Below are 19,980 nucleotides of genomic sequence, written 5' to 3' on the forward strand. Positions count from 1 at the left end.
GACCAGTCCCGTCAGCCTTGCCGTCGCACAATATCACCGCAGCATCGCATCTGCACGCCTGACCAGCCTATCGGCGGCCGTCAGTCGTCTATAAACTTCCGTGACAGCTGCCACCACCCTCCCCCCCGCCCCCAGCTGCGTGACCGATAGGCTGCTCATCTCAGGGTCGTCAGCCCGGCCCTTTTGCTTGTTTCCTCGAGGTTGTTCATGCCTCCAAACACCGACGACGCCCAAGGTAATGACTCCTGATACTTCGACCGACGATTCAGTGGCAGCTTGCGGTGGCACATCATGCCTTCCACACACGAGACATGTTGGCTCGAGTCCTGTCTCATCACACCTCGCCCTCTTCCACCAAGTTCATGCTGCAGTTCTGTTGAGGCAAGCCGGGGGGCCCACGCCGTCTGAACTTCACCACGACAGCATGCCAGGGCAGCAAAGGCAAGATCGGAACACCTCCGTCCTCAAGGACACACCTTCTGCGACACATGGACAAAGCCATGTTTTGCCGCTGACCGACGCAACGCAGGCAGAGAGGCCGTGACCCGCTGGGCAGCAACGGCGCCGGAGCCTCGATTCCTGGGCTATCCAAGCCACTGCTATGATCGGCTCCCACAATGGGGCCCTGGAGTGCGACATGGCCGCAAAACTCATCCAACTTCGTCTGCCCTTGGGCAGTGTGATGAATGCCACGTCACATATTATGCATGAGTATGTAGCCCGCAGATGGTGGCCCATTGCTTTTCGCTGCTTTGAGACAGTTTTGTGGCCGCGGCCATCGCTGGCCCCCGTGCTTGATGAGGCAAAAAGTCTGGTACGCCAACGGATCATCACTGTGGTACGGTATGAAATCCCGCAGTGATCTGCGACTTCGAGGACGGCTGCATCTGCTGGCCTAGATGTCCTTTCATTTCGATTGTGTCGGTGTGACAACCGGCACAAAGTCTTGCACGTGAGCTGCGAACGTCTTGTTGCGCCCATGGAACTCTGTCTGCGTTATCTCTGAGTCTACTCCTGTGCGGTGGCATGTCAGGAGGCCTCGAAGGCGGAAGGCCTGGCTTGAGACAGCTTTTGGAGGAAGAGGTGTAGGCAAAGTCCAAGATGACATTGGGTCGAAATGGAGGCCTCTCATTCTCTCAGATACGCTGAGGGCCACGTTGTGCTCTATACCAGCTTGGTCATGAACAAGACGATTGAGGTCGTCCCTCTTTTCCACTGCCTTCTGCAAGTCCTCGTCAGGCTATGTTGACGGCCTAGGTCACTTGGACCTCTTCTGCATACCTCTTATCGAGCCCCAAAGCCCGAGGGCGATCCATCAAGATGACTGCTTTCCCACCCTCCACAGAGGCTTCCTGCTTATACAATATGGAACACGATGCAGTAAAGAAGAACACAGGCCAAAATTCCTGGCCTTACCGATACGATCGCCCTTGGCTGCCTCCGCTTCGACCTCCTGCTGTCATCGCCGAGTGTTTGTGTCACGGTGTGCACTACTGAAAGTTGAGACGGGTATAGGAAACCTCATGGTCCGGAACGCAGGAAAAGGCCTACATATTCTCATCCGTCGGAATGAAAATGACTTTGCTAGTATTGCTAATGACAGTGACGAGGAGGATAACGACCATACCCACGCGGATCCTCTGGCCCATCGAAAGACAATCCACCGAGACATAGCAAGTGACCGTCGACCAAGGCAGCCTCGAAAACACACGGCGAGCAAGACGGTGCGCACAAGCTTCGACACGGCTGCAGGTATAGATCTCAACTCCACGTCAGTGGTGAGATTGTCTCACGCCCGCGTCAGGATCGTGGGTTCCTACGACTCGACCACAGCAATGCGAGCGTTGACATAGCCGGCATTTACAGACAAGCCAGCCCCAGACTGCTAGACAAGTCTTCCGGGATACCTCTGGCTCCCTGTAGCCATCTCCTTGGAAGCCGTTTGATTCGCATCGCAGCATTCGATCAGATCTACACGGGCGTCCATTGCGAGCACGAAGGAGATTTATTTATCTGGCGTACAACAGAGAGGGAAACTCGAGAGCTGCCGAACCGTCCACGGCGATACCATCATCCCACCTGGCGCTCAGTGGGCGACGGCCGATACTTTGCCAGCCTCTAGAGGAACGAAACTCGCTGTCTCACGCATATTACCTTTGGCTCAGTGACATCAGAGGTGTAGTTTTCCACAAATGATGACGCGCCTATGCTTCCAGTCACTCGATCCCTTGTCATTGTCTCAGTTTGGAAGACTGGCGTGCGTGTCTACCAGAATTGCTGGTCGTACAGCTAGGACAAATGGAGGAGGGGGGTAGCCACTGTAATGTGCATTTCGCAGGTCTGCCATTATGTGGCTTCTGGTCTGAACGGTCGTACCGACTTCGTTCTTCGGGACAAACTGTGAGTTATTCGCAAAGCACCTATGGCGAGGCTTGGGACTGTAGGACGTCAAAAGTGTCGCTTAGTCAAAGTTCCCGACATCGTCGCCTCATCCCCGCCAGAAGTTTTCTTGCCCTTGAGCTAGATGGAAAGCAGGACCTGGAAATAGGAGTCGGGCATCTGGGTGCAGAAGTTGGGCACGGAGCCCCAGGACGAAGGCCATCATCAAGTCAACACATGGTGATAGTGGAACCACGAGATACTGGGGGCTTCTTCGCCTGGATTTGAGGACAGTCTTGGATTAATTGCCTCGAAACTGGATGGTAAACTCAGCACTTGAGAAGGTGCTCGCTGGTCCAGTCCCTCATCCAGCCTCCACTTTACAATATACAGTACTCCCATCTGCTGGTGTCCCGGCCGCAGAAAGAGTCCGAGTCCGAGCATTGTTCGCAATGTACACACATGTATACATGCAACAAGCAATTTACGTTCATGCTTGAGAACCTATCAAGCTTGCTTTTAACAAGTAAGCCACCGGATGGCCCTGGATCTGACATGCCCGCAGGTGGAGGGTGCCTCTGGGCGATGTCATTTCATCTGTACAAGAAAAATCCAGAACCATGGGTGCTACTGCGCCAGGGCCTGGACGACAACTTCCAGTCAACCCAAGCATCTAGCCTCGCCTCGCAATATGCTATTGATAAAGGGTGCCGTGCGTTGCGCCGGCCACCATGGATGCGGTCAGGCATCTCCAGGACAATTGCTGAATTGGCCAAGAGATCGACGATGTTCGTGTGCACGATGGGTTCCTTAGAAAAGCCCAATATTTAATTCCAAAAGATTGCAAGCGCACTGACTTCACCGGTATGGACTGCTCCACCCTCTCGAAAATTCAAGGCAAGACGACTCAGGCCGAGAGCGTGAGTGGTGAAATGTATTCGCGCTCTGGGTTTAGCAATGAAGCATGACAGCTGAATGATTCGGGGCGAAACGGACAGGTTTGGGTGCGCCCCACACACACACACACACACACACACACACCCCCACGCACAAGGTCGGCGACGAGTATCAAACCAATACAAATTTCCACATCTGGCAGACAGGGCTGAGCCTGGGGCGCATGGTAATCCACAGCCACGGGACTGCGGCAGTGTGTCCGCTCTACATATCCCTTGGCCTTGCATTGACGGACACCTGGGCTGATTCCCCACACTTGTTGACGGAAATATATCTGTATCAAAGGAGGTGTAGCCATACAAGCAGACTTCCGACCACGAGCACTCTGTCTTTCACGCCCAGAATATCCAAAGCCCACGTCTCTTGTGGGTGGGTCACTGGATCGCATGCACAAAAAAGCTGGTCCCCAAACGACCTTCAAATGTTGGGTCAGCGCTAAAAGGGCTGGAAGTTGCTGTCCAAGTCCCCTTACCTTCAGCGACTGGACTATCATGGCCGGCATTTCCCAAACGCGGCTAGGTGTCAACGTCCATGGCAGCAGGACACGAAGTTGGTCCTCTGGAGTCAGCACAAGGCTGGGCGGATGCCGAACCCCATGTGTATCAAAGCCCATGCGTAGGACCCCTGATCCTGCGGGCTCCACCTGCGCACAGCCCTTGCAGCATCCCGGGGGCTCCACATACCCTGGAAGGGGCAATCGCCAACAGTCAATTCAGCCAGGCGCGCGTAGGCGCGCTCTCACCAAGGGCGGAAAAAAACACATCCTGGTGGCCAGTGAACGACTGCAGTTGAGCACAAGACACACAAAATCCAAGAATGATGTGCCATGTCATTGACTAGATGCTCACGCGGGAGGGTCGACCTTGGGTGACTGGCTCCGACCATTTGTCGAAGAGCGAGGGTTCGAGCCTGTGGATCCAGCAATCTTGTCGTTGATCTTGACTTGCTCCATGCTTCAATGAAGATCAGATCCTCATTTGCCGATTGCAGAGTGCAAATTCAGCTTTCAGCACAAGACTTTCCTCGCTTGTCACCGCATCAGGGCGAAGCAGAAATGGGAAGGTGATTGCGAACGTGGGGACCGTTTCCTTTTGGGCTGGTCTGGCTCGACAAGCGACAAGTTTGTTTGAAGGCTGGTCTCTTTGCCAAGGTTAAAGCATGATGCCCGCGCCCGCTTCTTTCGGTAGACGCCCAGCGGTACAGGCACGCCGGCATAGTTGCGGCTCGGCCGGCGACGTTGCTCGATCCCTCACCAAACGCAAGGCCCAAATGTTCGGCCGCCATTATCGGCACTAACTAGTGAGACCAACGAGAAGTTTGGTTAGCTACTGGTCTGATTCCTGGCCCACGTGAATCGCGCGCAACGTGGTGGCCGTCAGTGGGAGTGAGATCCTGGCCAAGCGGCCCTAATTTGCGATGACATGCTTGCGAGCCTCCCCCCAGGCCGCTGGTCCCCAGACCTTCTGGGAGCTTTGACACCCGTCGTTTGCCATCGTGATGGCCGACCCGCAATCCGACTGCCGATTTGCGCGCGTCTGAGGTGGTAGTGGCCGCGGCCGTGGCCATGGTAGTAGCACCGAGTGCTGGGGGCTAGCACTCTCTTAAGGTTCCAAAAGGGCGTGACGAGGTAAAACTTTGACGGCTTGACGGCTTGGCCGTTGACGAGATCCCTGCGCATGACATGACCTCATGTCTGCCGTGGCAGCGCGATGTTGTTGCAGTCAGGGGTAGAAACTGCCATGACAGATTATCCGATGAACTCCTGCGGCATTGTGCTGTCATGACGCCGCCAGGCCCGCCTGCGCGTTGTTGTGTGCAGAGGGCGCGAGAAAAACCAGCGGCCGGTTGCCGAGGCGAGGGTAGGCTGCTATGGAGCTTAGGGCGTTGAAGAACGAAGGACGTGTTTCATGCCCTGGAGATATGCGCGCGGCGTGGGGATGTGGACTGGTCGAATGATTTCTACAATGGTGACGGGGTGCGACGTGCTGTTTGGGATCTCGAAGTTTAAACGTTGGCGCGGCCCTGCGTAGCCAGGCGAAGCGAAGCGAAGCGATGCGAAAGTCCCCACTTGGGATGGATGTGTTAGTTAGCAGGCCTGGATACTGTGCCATAGGCGTGCCACAGGCATGCTAACCCGCAAGAGGGCAGCTGGTGTCGGGGATGCTGTTCCCACTGCCCCTTGCTGCTCTCACCTTATCTTCCTTCTCCTCCACGCCTCATCTCGTCAAGACCCGCTCAACCACATGGCGAGGCAGACTCGAGCGCAGCATCGGGTCATTGCTGCAATCTCTGCCTCGCATGTGCCTCGCATCACCAATTTCTCCCGCTGACACGTCTGCCTCGTCCAGCACAACCTCGCGTCTCCCCCCACTCCATGTGCACCACACTATCGACATTAATTTACACCACACCGCGCTACGCACCGGCCACTGAGACAAACTCTAAGCTGGGCAAAGCAAGGTGCAACCACGCCGCCCTGCACGCGCTTCTTGGTAGCGAAGGCCCGGCAGGGGATCCTTGCCACCCAAGACCCGGCCGATTGAGCGTGGTCCAGCCCGCGGTCCCGCTCTGTGGGACTAGCATCCCTCCCATGGCCATTTGCCTTTCCGGCCTCCCACTTCGCGACATTTGTACCGTGCTCCGTCCACCGACCAGCTTTCTCTGTCCTGCCACTCCCCGCCCTCGCCGAGGACGTCCTGTCTGTGCCGCCACTGGACACCCAAAGGGACCAGCAACCACCGCCGCAGAATCCTGAGCAGCACGACGGTTGATTGATGCACGACGACTTACAACCGAGACACGAACCGGCACAGGCTCCACAGGCACCACCCCCACGAGCATCCGCTGTTCGGTTGCGTTGTTCGAGCAACTCGCAGCCAGCCAACCGTACTTCACAGTACCGTCATGATACCCTTGGCATGACTCCATTTCCGTGACCCACAGCGCGACCGACCTGGAACCTCTTGCGCCCGGTCCTGAAAACGACAAGAGAGATGATTGCACGCCAGACATTACGAGTTGGGGTCATTGTCGGTATCTGTCTAGGAATCATCGGTGTCCTCTGCGTCGCCGCCGTTGTTCTGCGGTCTTGTTGCTGCACAAGACGGAACCCGAGACAAATGCCGCGCACAGCCACCTCAGAGGACTTGAAGGACGAGGCTTTCCAGATGAGGAGGGAGGAGGCCCCGAGGACTCGGATCGGGCGAGTCTTCTCCAGGATTATCTCCAGGCGACGGAAACCGCGGGGCCAGGAGTTCTACGAGCTGTCCAGGGACAGCTCTCACCCGGGGCGAGCTTCGTTCAACAGAGATCATGCCTTCCGCACGTCGCACGCCGAGTTGGACGGCACCGAGCTCAACTCAGGCGGCGGAGCGAGGTATTGGCGGAACCAGAGCACGGATGGCTTAACGGCATACCAGAGGGCTATCCAGAAGTTGGACAGGGAGGCGTTGGGACCGGCGCCAGCTCACGCGCCAGCGACGAGGAAATCGGTGCATGACATCAGCCTCGAAGGGCACCACTACCAGCCACAAGAACCATCACCACCTGCTTCTGCGCCGTACACCCAAGTCGACTACAGCTCGCTGCCATCAATGCCCTCGCCAGCAACACCCCGCTTTTCGACAAGGCAGAACCGCCGCTTCGACGCCCCCCCTCCACTGAACATTGCGCCCCAAAGGGCGTCAGCGTCACTTGTGACGAGCACCACTAACGCCAACTCAACCTTCATTTCCTACTCGCCATATCAGTACCACACGCCTCACACCGTCTCCCCCCTGCCGACCGACGACGTCGGCCCAGTTCCCAGACACGGGCCCTCGTCTTCGCACTCATCCAAATCAGATCAATCGAGCCTAGCATCACATTCTCCAGTATCTTTGTCATCGCGCGGCCGGGTGTCTTCCATCAGCAGGACCAACTCGGCTGTTAAGCCGGTGGAATCTCGCTCTCTACCCCCGCCAACGCCGACATACCACCAAAGCCAAAGGGCACCGATTGACACCGAGAACATAATCTGTCTCGGCCCCATGCCCGACAACATGCAGTTTCCGTCGCCCTCAAGTAACCATTTCAGGTCCCAGTCCCAGCAAAACCCTCGCTCACCACCCAGGCTGGTCATACCCAACGAACAGCACAGCTCACCCGCATCGCCGAGCAGCCCGAGCAGCCCCGTCACCCAGGACCTGTTCCTGCACGACCAAAGCCCGCTGGCGCCCTATCAGAGCCCCGTCAAGTCCGTCTTCACCCGCGAGCTCTCGCTTCACTCGAACCGGCAGGGGACCGCCGACGGCTCCTACCGCGAGGGAGACCGGCGCGGGTCGACCGACAGCCTGGGCAGCAACTTCACCGTCGAGGAGGAGGCGCGCATCCAGGCACAGATCGTCAAGAACCTGTCCATGCTCGGCCACGAGCGGGTGGGCGGCGAGGGCGATATCGTGCACGTCCCTCAGCCCTCGCCCAGGAGGTATAGCTGGGAAGAGACCATGTGATTTAGGGGCTCACAGAGTGTCAGTGCAGCGATGCCCTGCCCCAATATCGGCCACAGCCGATATACCCGGACCGACAACAATTTTTTTATATGCTCCCATACGATGTTATAATGCCGGTCCGCCCTGGACCTGTCTAAATACCTTCACCGACAACTTTTTCTATGTCGACTATATGTCTCAATATCTCTCACCCTTTCCATCACCTTAACCTCTGGCAGGGGTAAAACTGCCTTTTTTTTGATAACCATATTACGCGACGGAGTTTGGGATTTGAGAAGTGGGAGGCAATCGATGACCTCAAGAGTCAGAACAAAGACCACGAGCGACATATGTACGGTTATAAGGCCAATAAAAGGCTTCGCGAGGCGTTATGGTTGTGGAGAGCGTTCTGATCTCCCGGGTGGGCACGGGTGTTGATTTGACCTGGTCGTGAAGTGCTGGTGGTTTTCGGAACGTAGGCAGGCCGATGGTGTGGCTGCCACGGCCATGCAGACTGTTTACATACAATAATGCACCGGGGCTGTACGAAGATGAACAAAACGAGGAGCTATTGGACATGTGCCAATATAGAGTTAGCCATCAAGCTCAATACACGATACTCATGTCGAAGATGCTGTCTTCACACGACTTAGTAAGCCCAAATGACATCCTGTACCTTCAAGAAGACCAGGCACTAGTAGGATCTGATCGACCGAGTGTGATATGAATGAACGGGCCTGCCATTCTCTCAGCCGGCGAGCAAGTCCCCTACTTCTCCTAAGTTGTTCGATCACCGCTGTCCGGCTGTCGGTCGAGACGCCCGGATGATGTGGGGAGGGAACAAACACAGCGAGGACCCCACGGACATTTGAAAATCTTGAGAATTCATGGCTACTTGCTACACAGGCTTAGTGATGCAATAACCTACTGGTCTCGAATGCCGTCCAGGTTTTCCCGCCCACCATTGGATACTTCACCGTGAGTGTCCTATAGCGAACTCCCCAGGCACAATCAATGCCGCCGTGACCTTATGTTCCAGCCTACCAGGTCTCCATCCATATTCCTACGGCCTGAAGAAAACGTTTCGCCGCCTCGTTATCCTTCGCCTTGGCCCCGATGACCAGTGCATCCTCCAGCGCACGGCGCACAGAAATCGGCATCCTGCCCGCGTTTCCACAGATCACGAAGATCGGTAGTGCATTGGATTGATCAAGAACAGCGCATATGTCTTCTGCGTGCCGCCGTATCTGGTGCTGGATGTACATCTTTCCACGGTCGTAGTCGACGCTCTGCACCCACGGTGTATTCTCGGCGTTCATGGGCTCCGCAGCAGACAAATTGTCGGATTCGGGCTTGAGTGCATCCCGCTTCTTCTGGGAGTAAGGGTCGAGGAAGGGCATGTCAGACTCGGCAATGGGGTCCCTCGAAAAGGCCTCGAAGACACGAACGTTGTCGTATGTCTCCCACTCGTAGCCGTAGTAGTAGTCGGCTTCCCTGCTCCGCGCGCCAAAGAATAGCAGTGTTTGGCCCACGACGTGGTAAAGATTGCGCTCCTGGATGAGGTTGCGGATTGGGGCAATGCCGGTTCCGGTGCCAATGGCTATAAGTGGCCGCTCAACATTGTACTCGCCGCGTGGTGGAGGATGAGGATTTCTGGTGAGCCCCACAGCCAATATTGTTCCTGGCTTCTTCAAGGACTTGAGATACCTTGAACAAAGACCCTGAGAAGAGCTGTCAGCATCAGTAGACAGATGATTGAGAAAGCCGGGCCCGACTACCAGACCTATGGTGTGAGAAAACATACCTGTCTAGGCTTGCGTATAATCGTCTTGTACTCGACCATCGCCGCGAGGATTTCAACATCGTGGTACTTTGCCTTGGATGATTCGTGGGAATCGCTGTGATTGGCGATACTGAAAGCCCGCCCACGGATTAAGGGAAACGTCTCCAAGGCGTAATCCATCGGTATCTTGACACCAGGGAAGTCGCGGAGCACCTCTAGGATTGTACGCCGAGGGCGAGACGTGTAGTCGTAGAACTCCTGGCTGTTCGCCTCCGATGTGAGCTCCGACAAGCGTTCCTTCTCGCGCTCGTCTACGGTGTGGCGCCGTAGGTCCTTTAGAAAAGTCCGGTTAGGAATCGAATTGAAGTCGATATTGTGGATGAGCAGATCGCGCATGGTCGCGTTCTTTGGTGGGTGAAGATTTCGGGGGCACCGTAAGCCTCCAACCTTGACGTTTGTCAGAGCCTTCTCAGTTGCAGTTGTGCTGTATTGCCAAACTATGCGCATGTCTGCCTTGCCCTCCCAACCCATCAGATGGATGAACTCCTCTACGTCGGCAGGAAAGTTCTTGGGATAGATGGTTAGTGTGTCACCGGGCATAAGAGGCGGCAGGAAATTATCGTTCCAAGGCGTTCTATGGACGCGAATCGCGAGCACGCGCACGTCTTGCCAGTGAGTCTCAGGAGTAACACGGTTGTTGCGGAGCAGTTGTGCTTGATAAGACTGGGGGTACGCGATTGGCTTTGGCGGAGGTAGATCCTCGTTATGGAGCAGCTTCTCGTCGTTTCCGGTAGACTGAAGGTCGTACTTCCTGGGATAGTCTTTCAGGATGTTGTCCTTGTCAGGATTGAAGAAGACGTGATCATTGCTGGACTGGTCGCCGAAAAGGTCGCTTCGAAAAGTCTTGCCTGAGGAATCGGAACGTCGACGAGCCTCGTCATCACGTTCTTCCCTTTGGCTCTTGGGACTGTCAACATGACTGAGCGCTGCATGCTTCTCACGATTCGCCTCCCAGCGCTCTTCGTCCGACATGGGATCCATCTCGGCCAGTTCAATGGGGTACTTTGGGGGAAGAAGGACGTCGTCTGGTATGGGGTCAATGCCCGGTGGGAGTGGGAACTCGGCAGAAAGACGGGCCTTGAGAGTCTCAAACCAGGGTAGGTAAATGCTGTCGATGCTGCAATCAAGTCAGAATCGAAGGGTCAAGGCACAGACGGTCGGACCGTTGCTGCCCGCGTCGAAGTACGGGTTGCTGCCTGAGGACGGTGGCCGCTCGAGAGACCAAGAAGATACAAAGGGCACCAAGAGATGTCATAGGTATCGTGCTTACCCGTTGTCGTGCCTCTCGTCCCCTTCTCCGGCGGGGCAGAGCTCGGCGGCGCCCAGTTGCAGGAGACGTTTGTGCAGTTTCCTCGCAGCCCAGTTGAACCTTTGGACTGTTAGTCAGCCATCCTCTCGGATTGAGGGGGCCAGGCGGGTGTGGGCCTCACTTTTGATAGGAGCTATCACCAAGGCCAAAGCTGGTGAACCTGAGGTGGCTCAGACAATCTGCGGGTAGTTTCTTTCTCAAAATGCTCTTCCAGAAGGAGGTGGCGTTGGCCGGTATGTCGCCTTGCCCAGTCGTCGAAGTAACAAATATGGCAAGGGAGCAGTGGGCTAGCTCTTTCTAGATGCGACGCCGTCAATTACATTCACTTCCGCCGATTTTGGTGCCACTTTGGTGTGGTGTGGCGTGGTGCTGGTGGTTGGTCGAGCTTACCAGAGGCACATCGTTCATCTCCTCCACCTGCGTCTGAAAGCGCAGCCCCTCTGCTGCTCTACCGATCTCTTGGGCGATCTCCTGGCTCTTGCCAGTTTCCGTGCCGTAAAGAACAAGCATCGACCTGCTACCCTCTGCAACTTCCCCGCCTGTGCCATCCGTCCTCTCTTCTGCCTCCATGGCTAAAAGTGACCCGCGGTACGGAAGGCACGGACTGGCCGGCCCTTCTCAATGACTCTGCTGTGCCTCACTCCTGGTGTAGCGAACCGTCTAACAACGTTGGAATCGTCCACGGTTAGAGCACTTCCCTTCCTCTATATGTGCTTCCAATCTGGATTTGATGAGCTTGGAAAAAGAGACGCAAGGGAATGACGTTGCTTCAGCTAGCAAATGATGATCTCTGAGAGTGCCGGTTGACTTGGCTGTGAAATTGTTGCAAGGTGCTGAAGCCAATGCTTTCAGATAATCCAAGGTCCTCAGATGGTTCCTGATGAGCGGTACTGAAGACTAAATATGTAGGGCTCGACGGCGAGAATATTGGACGGCACCGATGACAAGGCTGAGCAATAGAAGTATCCCCGCATATGCCACTCTGTCTGGAGATACATCCGGGATGCGAGGCGAAATCTTCAGGGAACCCAGGCTAGGTAGGTCGTCGATCGCAGTAGCGGCAAAAGCACTACTCACCAGTCCAGCCGAGGTCGGACGCTGAGTCAACCCAGGTTACCACTTCCACCTGCAGCCTTGAGCTCTACAAACTCTACAATCACATTCCGGAGCCAAAAGAACAATCGAGCGGTTTCACAGTGCGGTGGAACCAAAACAAGATGTCGGCAGGGAACATTGCAGAGTTGGCCCCGTTTTGCGTTGGCTCCGAGGTGTGTGAGTAAGACTGCAACGCCGCACAGCCGTGACTCCGCGGTCCGTGAAATCTGGGGATCTCGGCCCGTGTGCGAGCCCGTGTGCGAGCCCATGTGGCTGCCGATGGATCATCGGACAAGCCATCAAGAGCCACGCTACGAGTATAATCGTAGGAGTGTTGCTACGTACACAGGTGGACATTTGTGCGCTGGTCTATGTCCGTACTCAAACAAGTTAGATACATAGACTGCAATGATGCCCGCCCGAAAGGCCAACGTAGACGCGATGGACGTGCTATCCTGCATTTGATAACGAGGAGGTACAATTAAGGGGTGCGGTCTCCGGTCTCGTGATCCTGTTGATTCAAAAAGACAGGCACAGCGCATATCTACTTCATTTACGTAGACAGCTTGGGAAATAGCAAGACAGGTACAGCATGTGGCGGTGCACCACGACCAATAGAGCTGCTTAGAGGGTCGAGACCGGCATTGACGGGGGGCCAAGAGGCAGCAGCATCATTTATGGAGCTGCCTGCCAGCCAGTCAGCCGGTCCAGGTGCCCTTGACCGCTTCCCGCCCAGGTGCCGGGTCAGGGGGCCTTCTAGAACAAGAGGCGAGGCTGAAGGGCTCCATTTGCCGCTGACGGCGCGGAAGCTTTGTGGATGCGAATGCCACATCGAGTGGGTACCCGTGCATCACTCTGATCCTCTGTTGCGACAATCCTCCATGTTTGCTGAAGACAAACTGTGGCTATTGATGCGTGTGGGACAGTTGAACCAACGCCGGACATTGAAGTCTTGTTCACCAACGCCTTAACTACATCAGACCCTTGGGCCGTGGATGTGGAGCCTGGCATCAACGTTTGTTGGCGCTGGACACCGCCATGTGAGCCATGTCTCAGCCTTTAGCAGGGAGCTACAGATAGATGCAGGTGCCGCAAAATCACAATTTCAATCTTGAGGAGAAGCCTAGGCTTGGGGGAGGGGGGTATGAACAGCCTCTGGCATCGCCATCTCCCTGGCAATGGAACGTGAAAATATTAGAAGCGGCAGTTCAAGCCAAACGGATAGAGGGGAAGAGCGTGACCGAGCGAGGGCGAAGGCGTGAGGAGGGCCAACCCTGAATGGAGTTGTGTGTTTACATCTTTCGTCTGATTTTGCCCCGGGATGCGATTGTCGTCGAAGTAAGGTTCTCTCGAAATAAGCCAGAGAGGCCTTACACAATCTGTGTAACTTATCAAACAAAAGCTGCTGTGACAAACTGGGCTTGCCTCCGCCTTGTTAATTCGCCTGCCCGTCTGGACTCTGGAAGTGACAGCCCTCTTTTTCAGGTACCTATACGTATGTTGACCCACATCGTCTCTGGCGTCACAGCATTTATTGAATAAGCAGCAGCCACGAGGGCGTTGATTCTGTCCCGTCTCTGCCACCGTCAACCAAAGTCGACAATACCACAGCCCACCTGCGTGTAAGTACCCTCCAGCCTGCCCCTTCCCGCCCTGCCTTGATGCCCGGTCTCCAATCGATGGGTCCTCCCCTATAAAGTGGCAGGCCCCGTGGAAGTTGAGCTTTCCCTCACACGAGCCAATCAGGTTACAGCACGGCACAGAAGCACAGTCGAGGGCAAGCAGAGCAGACTCTTGAGCAGTCAAGCAGGTACGTCGCAGGCATTTGATGCGCCACACTTTCCCGCTTTGGAGCTGGCTCCTCCCCTCCTTCTCCCTCACCCCTGCCCGCAACCAGCACCAGGGGCCGCTGGCACTGCAACTGCAGGCACCTAGACGGGCAGGCGAGCCCCAAAAAAATTATTTGACCAGCGCGACAACAAAGGGCTCCAAGTCGCAACGTCGACCTCCCTCTTCTTCCCTCCTCCCTCCATCTTCACTCCCAACACCAAAGATCGATCACAGCAACGCTCACCCCACCGTCAAGCCCCCCTCCCCCCACAAGTCATCTAGGGCACTAAGCTACCCTTTTCCTCCCCCTCCTATTGAGAACAGAGTTCAATCCTTTGCACCTGTCAAGTACCCGCACGTCGTCGACCCTCGCAACTAATTCTACTTGCCGGTCCACCACAGCAACAGCTCAGCTCAGCTTTGATCCAGCACAACTCTCCATCCTGACTAACACCCCCCAGACCCAACAAGATCACCCATCCGTCAATCACCCAGATCAACCAGCCAAAATGTCTGCCCCCCAGGAGAACAACACCGCTGACGCCGCCGTCAACGACGTGACTGCCGCTCTGTCCAACACTGCCATTACTGAGAAGCCAGCCGATGCCAACGCCCCCAGCCCTGCTGAGGGTTGCCGCCTCTACATCGGAAACCTGGCCTACGCGACAACCGAGGAGGGGTTGAAGGAGTTCTTCAAGGGCTACCTTGTGTGAGTCACCAACCTGTCGTGCTCTCCGAGCCCGCCCGTACCCCCCGGCACCTGCTGTTGCGCCGTTGCTAGCTTTGCACGGTGCCACGCTCTTGCCATTATGTCGACATCTCAGGACAGAGATTCGTGCATGGCTTGCTAACATTGTTGCCTCTTAGCGAGGGAGTCACCATCCCTAAGAACCCAAGAACCGAGCGCTCTGTCGGCTACGCCTTTGTCGACCTCTCCACTCCCACCGAGGCCGAGCGAGCTATCGCTGAGCTCTCTGGCAAAGAGATCCTGGAGCGCAAGGTCTCTGTCCAGCTTGCTCGCAAGCCCGAGGCCAACGCCGAGAAGACGGATGCCAACGGAGAGGGCGAGGGTAACCGTCGCCGCCAGTCCACCCGTGGCCGTGGCCGTGGCGCCCGCGCTCGTGGCGGACGGGCTGGCCGTGCCCGCGAGGTAAGATTTTGTCCCACGGGTTGACCCCTTCATTACGACGAGAAACTCACAAGCTCTGTGCAGGACAAGAAGGAGGAAGGCGCCGAGGGCACCGCTGCGGCCCCCGCCGATGCCGCAGCAGACACTGAGGTTCAACCTTTGCAAGACATCACCAACAAGACCAACAACACTGACCCTGATGGCAAGAACAAGACCCAGGCTGCTCGCCCTGCCCGGGAGCGGCGCGAACGCGGTCCTCCGGCCGATGGCATCCCCTCCAAGACCAAGGTCATGGTGGCTAACCTGCCCTACGACCTGACTGAGGAGAAGGTATGATAGGATTCTAGGTAAAGCGGGGATTTTCGTGCTGACTCGGAATCTTCTCTCTAGCTCAAGGAGCTCTTCAACGCCTACCAGCCTTCTTCTGCCAAGATTGCCCTGCGACCCATCCCCCGCTTCATGATCAAGAAGCTCCAGGCACGTGGTGAGGCCCGCAAGGGTCGTGGTTTCGGTTTCGTCACGCTGGCATCGGAGGAGCTGCAGCAGAAGGCCGTCAACGAGATGAACGGCAAGGAGATCGAGGGACGAGAAATCGCTGTCAAGGTCGCCATCGACAGCCCCGATAAGACCGACGAGGAGGCCAACGCTCCTACCACTGAGGGTGAGAACGGCGCCGAGCAGGCTGCTGCCCCTGCTGCTGCCCCCGCTGCTGCTTAAATGCAGCGCGGAGAACACACCGACAAAATCGCCCGACCAGATCATCGACTAAGCAGCAAACACGCGGGCTGTGATTTTGGAACCATCATCTTAGTCTTATCCTGGCGCGTCAGCAAGGCAGATGAATTATACTACGATTCAGCGTGCGGGAAGGTGAATTTGGCTGACTTGGACTTGTGAATGGGGCGGGATGGTCTTCGGCGTCCGAGTGGGCATCGACATGTGATATGGGCAGCAGGAGAACCATTATCGCCTCTTTTCGCATGCATGCATTGCGCAGCTTAATTTCCATGAAGCATCTCATCACCCGTTCGCATCTCTGTATTGATACGCCATTTCTCTCATTTTCTCCCCGGCCTTGTACATTAGTCGCATCCGGAGAAGGTGTTGATGGGAATGGGAAAAGTTCGTGCGGGAGAAATTGAATGAATGACCGTTGATGATTCTCAAATGCCCTCATTCCCAGGCTGTTGACTGTGACCGCAGAGCAACGACCAGCACCACACACGCGCACATACGTACAGCCAGCCAGCCAAGCGGATACCAGACGTAGGCGTGTAACTTAGCCCTTCTTGTGGGCAAGTACTCATTGCATGGATGGCAAAACTTCACGGACGATTACACGGATTCTGTAGAATCAACCCACAAGTAGGTGAAATCTTCTTCTGCAGGATGTATCTGTCTCTACCCGATTCAAGTACATGTACAAATACCTAGGCATGTTGTCTAGACCATAGTAGAGTACCTAGTCCTGTCACCAGTGCCCAACTAACGAGCTTGCGAGATCCCTGCGACTTGTGGTATCCTTTGCTCTAAGTCAGCTATCGGAATGGGAGAAGGCTATTGGCTGCTATCAGGAATTAACCCCACACTCCCTGTACCCATCGTCCCCCAAGTCCCCATTTCACCTGTAATAAATGCTCAAACGAAATCGAAACATCCGCGACCAAGTACGAGTGCCAGCGCAGAGGAGAGATCTCGACAGTTAGATTTGCTCGACTCGATTCGCAGCCTAACAAGCCCTAGTCCGGCTTCTTGCTTCCGCCTTTATTGGCCTTTGTTCCCAGTCAAGTTCACCGAAGAGAGGCTCGCGAGCCACACAAGCCACAAGTTTCAATCTTGCCGTTGATCATTGGCGAATCTCGTGACGACAGGAGAACCAACTTTTGCCCAACATGGCCTCGAAAGCCATGTGGGAGGTCGACCCAGAGACTCGTTCCAAGGTATGCTGAAGCTGAGGAGAAAGGGATAGCAGTCCTCGTACCGACCCTACCGGCCTGCTCGCCTCTCCCTCCTTTTGCACGCCTGGTCCGCTGACGTGGCCCCGTTCAACAGCTCCTCGCTATCCAAAAAGAGTCCGGAAACTCCCTCTGCTGCGACTGCAATGCGCCTTCTCCTCAATGGGCATCCCCTAAGTTCGGTATCTTCATCTGTTTGTCGTGCGCAGGCGTCCACCGTGGACTGGGCGTACACATCAGCTTCGTTCGATCCATCTCCATGGACGCATTCAAGCAAACCGAGATCGAACGAATGAGACTGGGTGGAAATGACAACTGGAAAAGCTTCTTCGACAAACACGAGACTACTAAGATGACGGGCATGAGCTGGGACGACGCCACCATTGCCGAGCGATACAGCGGTGAGGTCGGCGAGGAATGGAAGGAGAGACTAAGCGCCAAGGTGGAGGGGAAGGATTACGTGCCTGGCGAGCGAAAGCAAGCATCGGCGAAGACCAACACCAGCAGCGCGTCGAGGTCGGCGACACCCCTGAGCGGCACCGCAAACAACAATAGCAACAGCAGCAGGCCGCAAAGCCCCAGCACGAGCGGCGGAAAGGTCAAGGTGGACGACAAATACTTTGAAGGCCTTGGTGCCGCCAACGCGTCGAGGCCAGACCATCTGCCGCCCAGCCAGGGTGGAAAATACGCTGGGTTTGGGAACACGCCGGCGCCCGCCAGCCAAGAGGAAGGCCTGCCGAAACTGGATGAGCTGCAGAAGGATCCTCTGGCGGCCCTGGGCAAGGGCTTCGGCTGGTTCACATCCACGGTGACGAAGACGGCGACTTCAGTGAACAAGGACTTCATACAGCCTACGGCGAAGCAGGTACGTCCTCCAACGCTCAGGACGTGATCCTGCCGTTGTTCCGTATGTGTCTGTAGATGCTGATGTACTATATAGGTCGGACAATCAGACTTCGCGGCCCAGGCAAAGGTCTTCGGTGGGCGAATTGGCCAGTCCGTCCAGCAAGGTGCCAGGAGCGCATCTGAGAACTTCAACAAATTCGTTGAGGGGGGGCCAGAATCAAACCAGGGTGGGTCGCGTGCCGCACCTCTGGATGAGAGCAAGAAGTCATTCTGGGACGATTTTGCCTCGCTGGCCGACCAGCGAAAGCCGCAGAGCAGCTCGATTGGAACGTCTGCGATGGGCAAGGGCAGTAATAGCACTGCAAGGGCACCTGCGGCCAAGAAGGACGAGTGGGATGACTGGTGATGATGCCCCAGGAGATGAGACGAGTGGACGAAGATTCTTGAGGTATTGATTTAAGGCGTCCCCACGTTAGCTACCACTTTCTGTATAATCTAGGGTTTTGTTTCTTTTATTCGTTTTTTTTTTTTTTCTCTCTAGGCGAGGTGTGCTGGGTGGATGGATAAATAAATGTTATCTTTCTAGACTATATCCCGGCTGAGGGGGACGAAGACGGAGTGGTATAATGAAAAGAAGTCGGCGGTGTCAGAGAAAAGCATGTGACAATGCGTTCACCTAAATTGCGTGGGTATTGCAATAGTAGACTCTGGCGCCGACTACCGTGCAGGGTGTGGTGCAGTGCACGACTGGGTGCGGGTCCGCCGAGACCGCTACTAACCGGCGTAGCTCCGATGCGGCCTCGAGGTTGTCACTCGGATGCATGACACTGCCTTCCGCTTCTCCTCGACCTTCGCTCTCGCTACGCCCTGCCATTGTCAGCCTTTCTCGCCAGCATGTCTGCCCTACGTATACTTGTCCCGGTCAAGCGGGTAATTGACTATGCTGTGAGTCTGATCTCAACTGGTTCCGCAATTAAAACCCCCACCTCGCGCCTCATGGCGCACTGCGATCCCCAATACTGACGCAACGACTTCCCCCACGTCCAGGTCAAGCCCCGCGTCAACAAGGCCCAGACGGGCGTCGAGACCGCCGGCGTCAAGCACAGCATGAACCCCTTCGACGAGCTCTCGGTCGAGGAGTCAGTGCGCATCCGCGAGAAGAAGTCGGCGCCGGGCGGGGTCGAGGACATCTGCGTCATCAGCGCGGGCCCTCCCAAGGCGCAGGACGTGCTGCGGACGGCGATGGCGATGGGCGCCGACCGGGCGATCCACGTGGACGTTAAGGAGGGCGAGGACCTGGAGCCGCTGACGGTGGCGAAGCTGCTGCGGAAGGCGGTCGAGGCGGAGAAGAGCAACCTGGTGATCCTGGGCAAGCAGAGCATCGACGACGACGCCAACCAGACGGGCCAGATGCTGGCGGGCCTGCTGGGCTGGCCGCAGGCGACGCAGGCGAGCAGCGTCCAGTTCGGCGAGGGCGACTCGGTCAGCGTGACCAAGGAGGTGGACGGCGGCGTCGAGACGGTCCGCGCGAAGCTGCCCATGGTGGTGACGACGGACCTGCGGCTCAATGAGCCCCGGTACGCAAGCCTGCCCAACATCATGAAGGCAAAGAAGAAGAAGCTGGACAAGAAGACGCTGGCGGACTTTGGGATCACCAACGAGCGGAGGCTGAAGGTCCTCAAGGTCACGGGTACGTCGATTCCGCACGGCCTGGCCGTTATTGTTCGCGAGAGAAATGTGCTGACGAAATCATGCAGAGCCCGCACCGAGGCAGGGTGGCGGCAAGGTCGAGGATGTGAACGGCCTCGTGGCGAAGCTCAAGGAGCTGGGCGCCATCTGAGGGCGACACCGCCCAGAGGGCAAGCTATGTACAAAACCAGAATTCGAGACACTCCATTGAACCACAAGGCGCAGCATATACGAATAGAGGCGGTAGCGGTGGACAAAGTCTTAATCGGACATACATATGAGGCTAGAAGTCTGCATCGATCATTTTGGATACCCACCCACGTGTGATTTCTATCCTCTGAAGCCGATGAACCAATCCTGGGGACAAGGCTTCCTCGCTTGTTTTGAAAGTAGCGTGTGGGCTGCCTGACTGTGTGCCTGGTTTGTGTATATTAATCAGTGCTTCCTTGGTTTTCTGGGGTATGGATACACGACAGCTT

The 19,980-nt window shown here is 56.1% G+C and overlaps 5 protein-coding genes across 5 annotated transcripts; 4 read left to right on the forward strand and 1 right to left on the reverse strand.

Annotated features, from left to right (window-relative positions):
- Window positions 1–6,455: 6,455 nt before the first annotated feature.
- INS49_001028 (uncharacterized protein) lies at window positions 6,456–7,826 on the forward strand (the record flags this gene model as incomplete). Its single annotated transcript, XM_043161861.1, has 1 exon — window positions 6,456–7,826. The coding sequence occupies one exon, from the start codon at window positions 6,456–6,458 to the stop codon at window positions 7,824–7,826; it is 1,371 nt and encodes a 456-aa protein (XP_043030367.1).
- Window positions 7,827–8,845: 1,019 nt separating this feature from the next.
- On the reverse strand, window positions 8,846–11,527 carry INS49_001029 (uncharacterized protein; the record flags this gene model as incomplete). Its single annotated transcript, XM_043161862.1, has 5 exons — window positions 8,846–9,526; window positions 9,610–10,765; window positions 10,919–11,017; window positions 11,079–11,254; window positions 11,348–11,527. 5 exons carry the CDS (start codon window positions 11,525–11,527, stop codon window positions 8,846–8,848), a joined length of 2,292 nt encoding a protein of 763 aa, XP_043030368.1.
- Window positions 11,528–14,391: 2,864 nt separating this feature from the next.
- Window positions 14,392–15,728, forward strand: INS49_001030 (uncharacterized protein; the record flags this gene model as incomplete). The annotated part of the gene is made up of 4 exons (XM_043161863.1): window positions 14,392–14,591; window positions 14,750–15,032; window positions 15,096–15,341; window positions 15,402–15,728. The coding sequence occupies 4 exons, from the start codon at window positions 14,392–14,394 to the stop codon at window positions 15,726–15,728; spliced, it is 1,056 nt and encodes a 351-aa protein (XP_043030369.1).
- A 1,175-nt stretch (window positions 15,729–16,903) lies between these two features.
- On the forward strand, window positions 16,904–18,218 carry INS49_001031 (uncharacterized protein; the record flags this gene model as incomplete). The annotated part of the gene is made up of 3 exons (XM_043161864.1): window positions 16,904–16,951; window positions 17,064–17,831; window positions 17,907–18,218. 3 exons carry the CDS (start codon window positions 16,904–16,906, stop codon window positions 18,216–18,218), a joined length of 1,128 nt encoding a protein of 375 aa, XP_043030370.1.
- A 488-nt stretch (window positions 18,219–18,706) lies between these two features.
- Window positions 18,707–19,652, forward strand: INS49_001032 (uncharacterized protein; the record flags this gene model as incomplete). Its single annotated transcript, XM_043161865.1, has 3 exons — window positions 18,707–18,757; window positions 18,860–19,502; window positions 19,570–19,652. 3 exons carry the CDS (start codon window positions 18,707–18,709, stop codon window positions 19,650–19,652), a joined length of 777 nt encoding a protein of 258 aa, XP_043030371.1.
- Window positions 19,653–19,980: the final 328 nt, after the last annotated feature.

The sequence above is a fragment of the Diaporthe citri genome (genome assembly GCF_014595645.1).
Source record: "Diaporthe citri strain NFHF-8-4 chromosome Unknown scaffold_1, whole genome shotgun sequence".
NCBI lineage: Eukaryota > Fungi > Ascomycota > Sordariomycetes > Diaporthales > Diaporthaceae > Diaporthe > Diaporthe citri.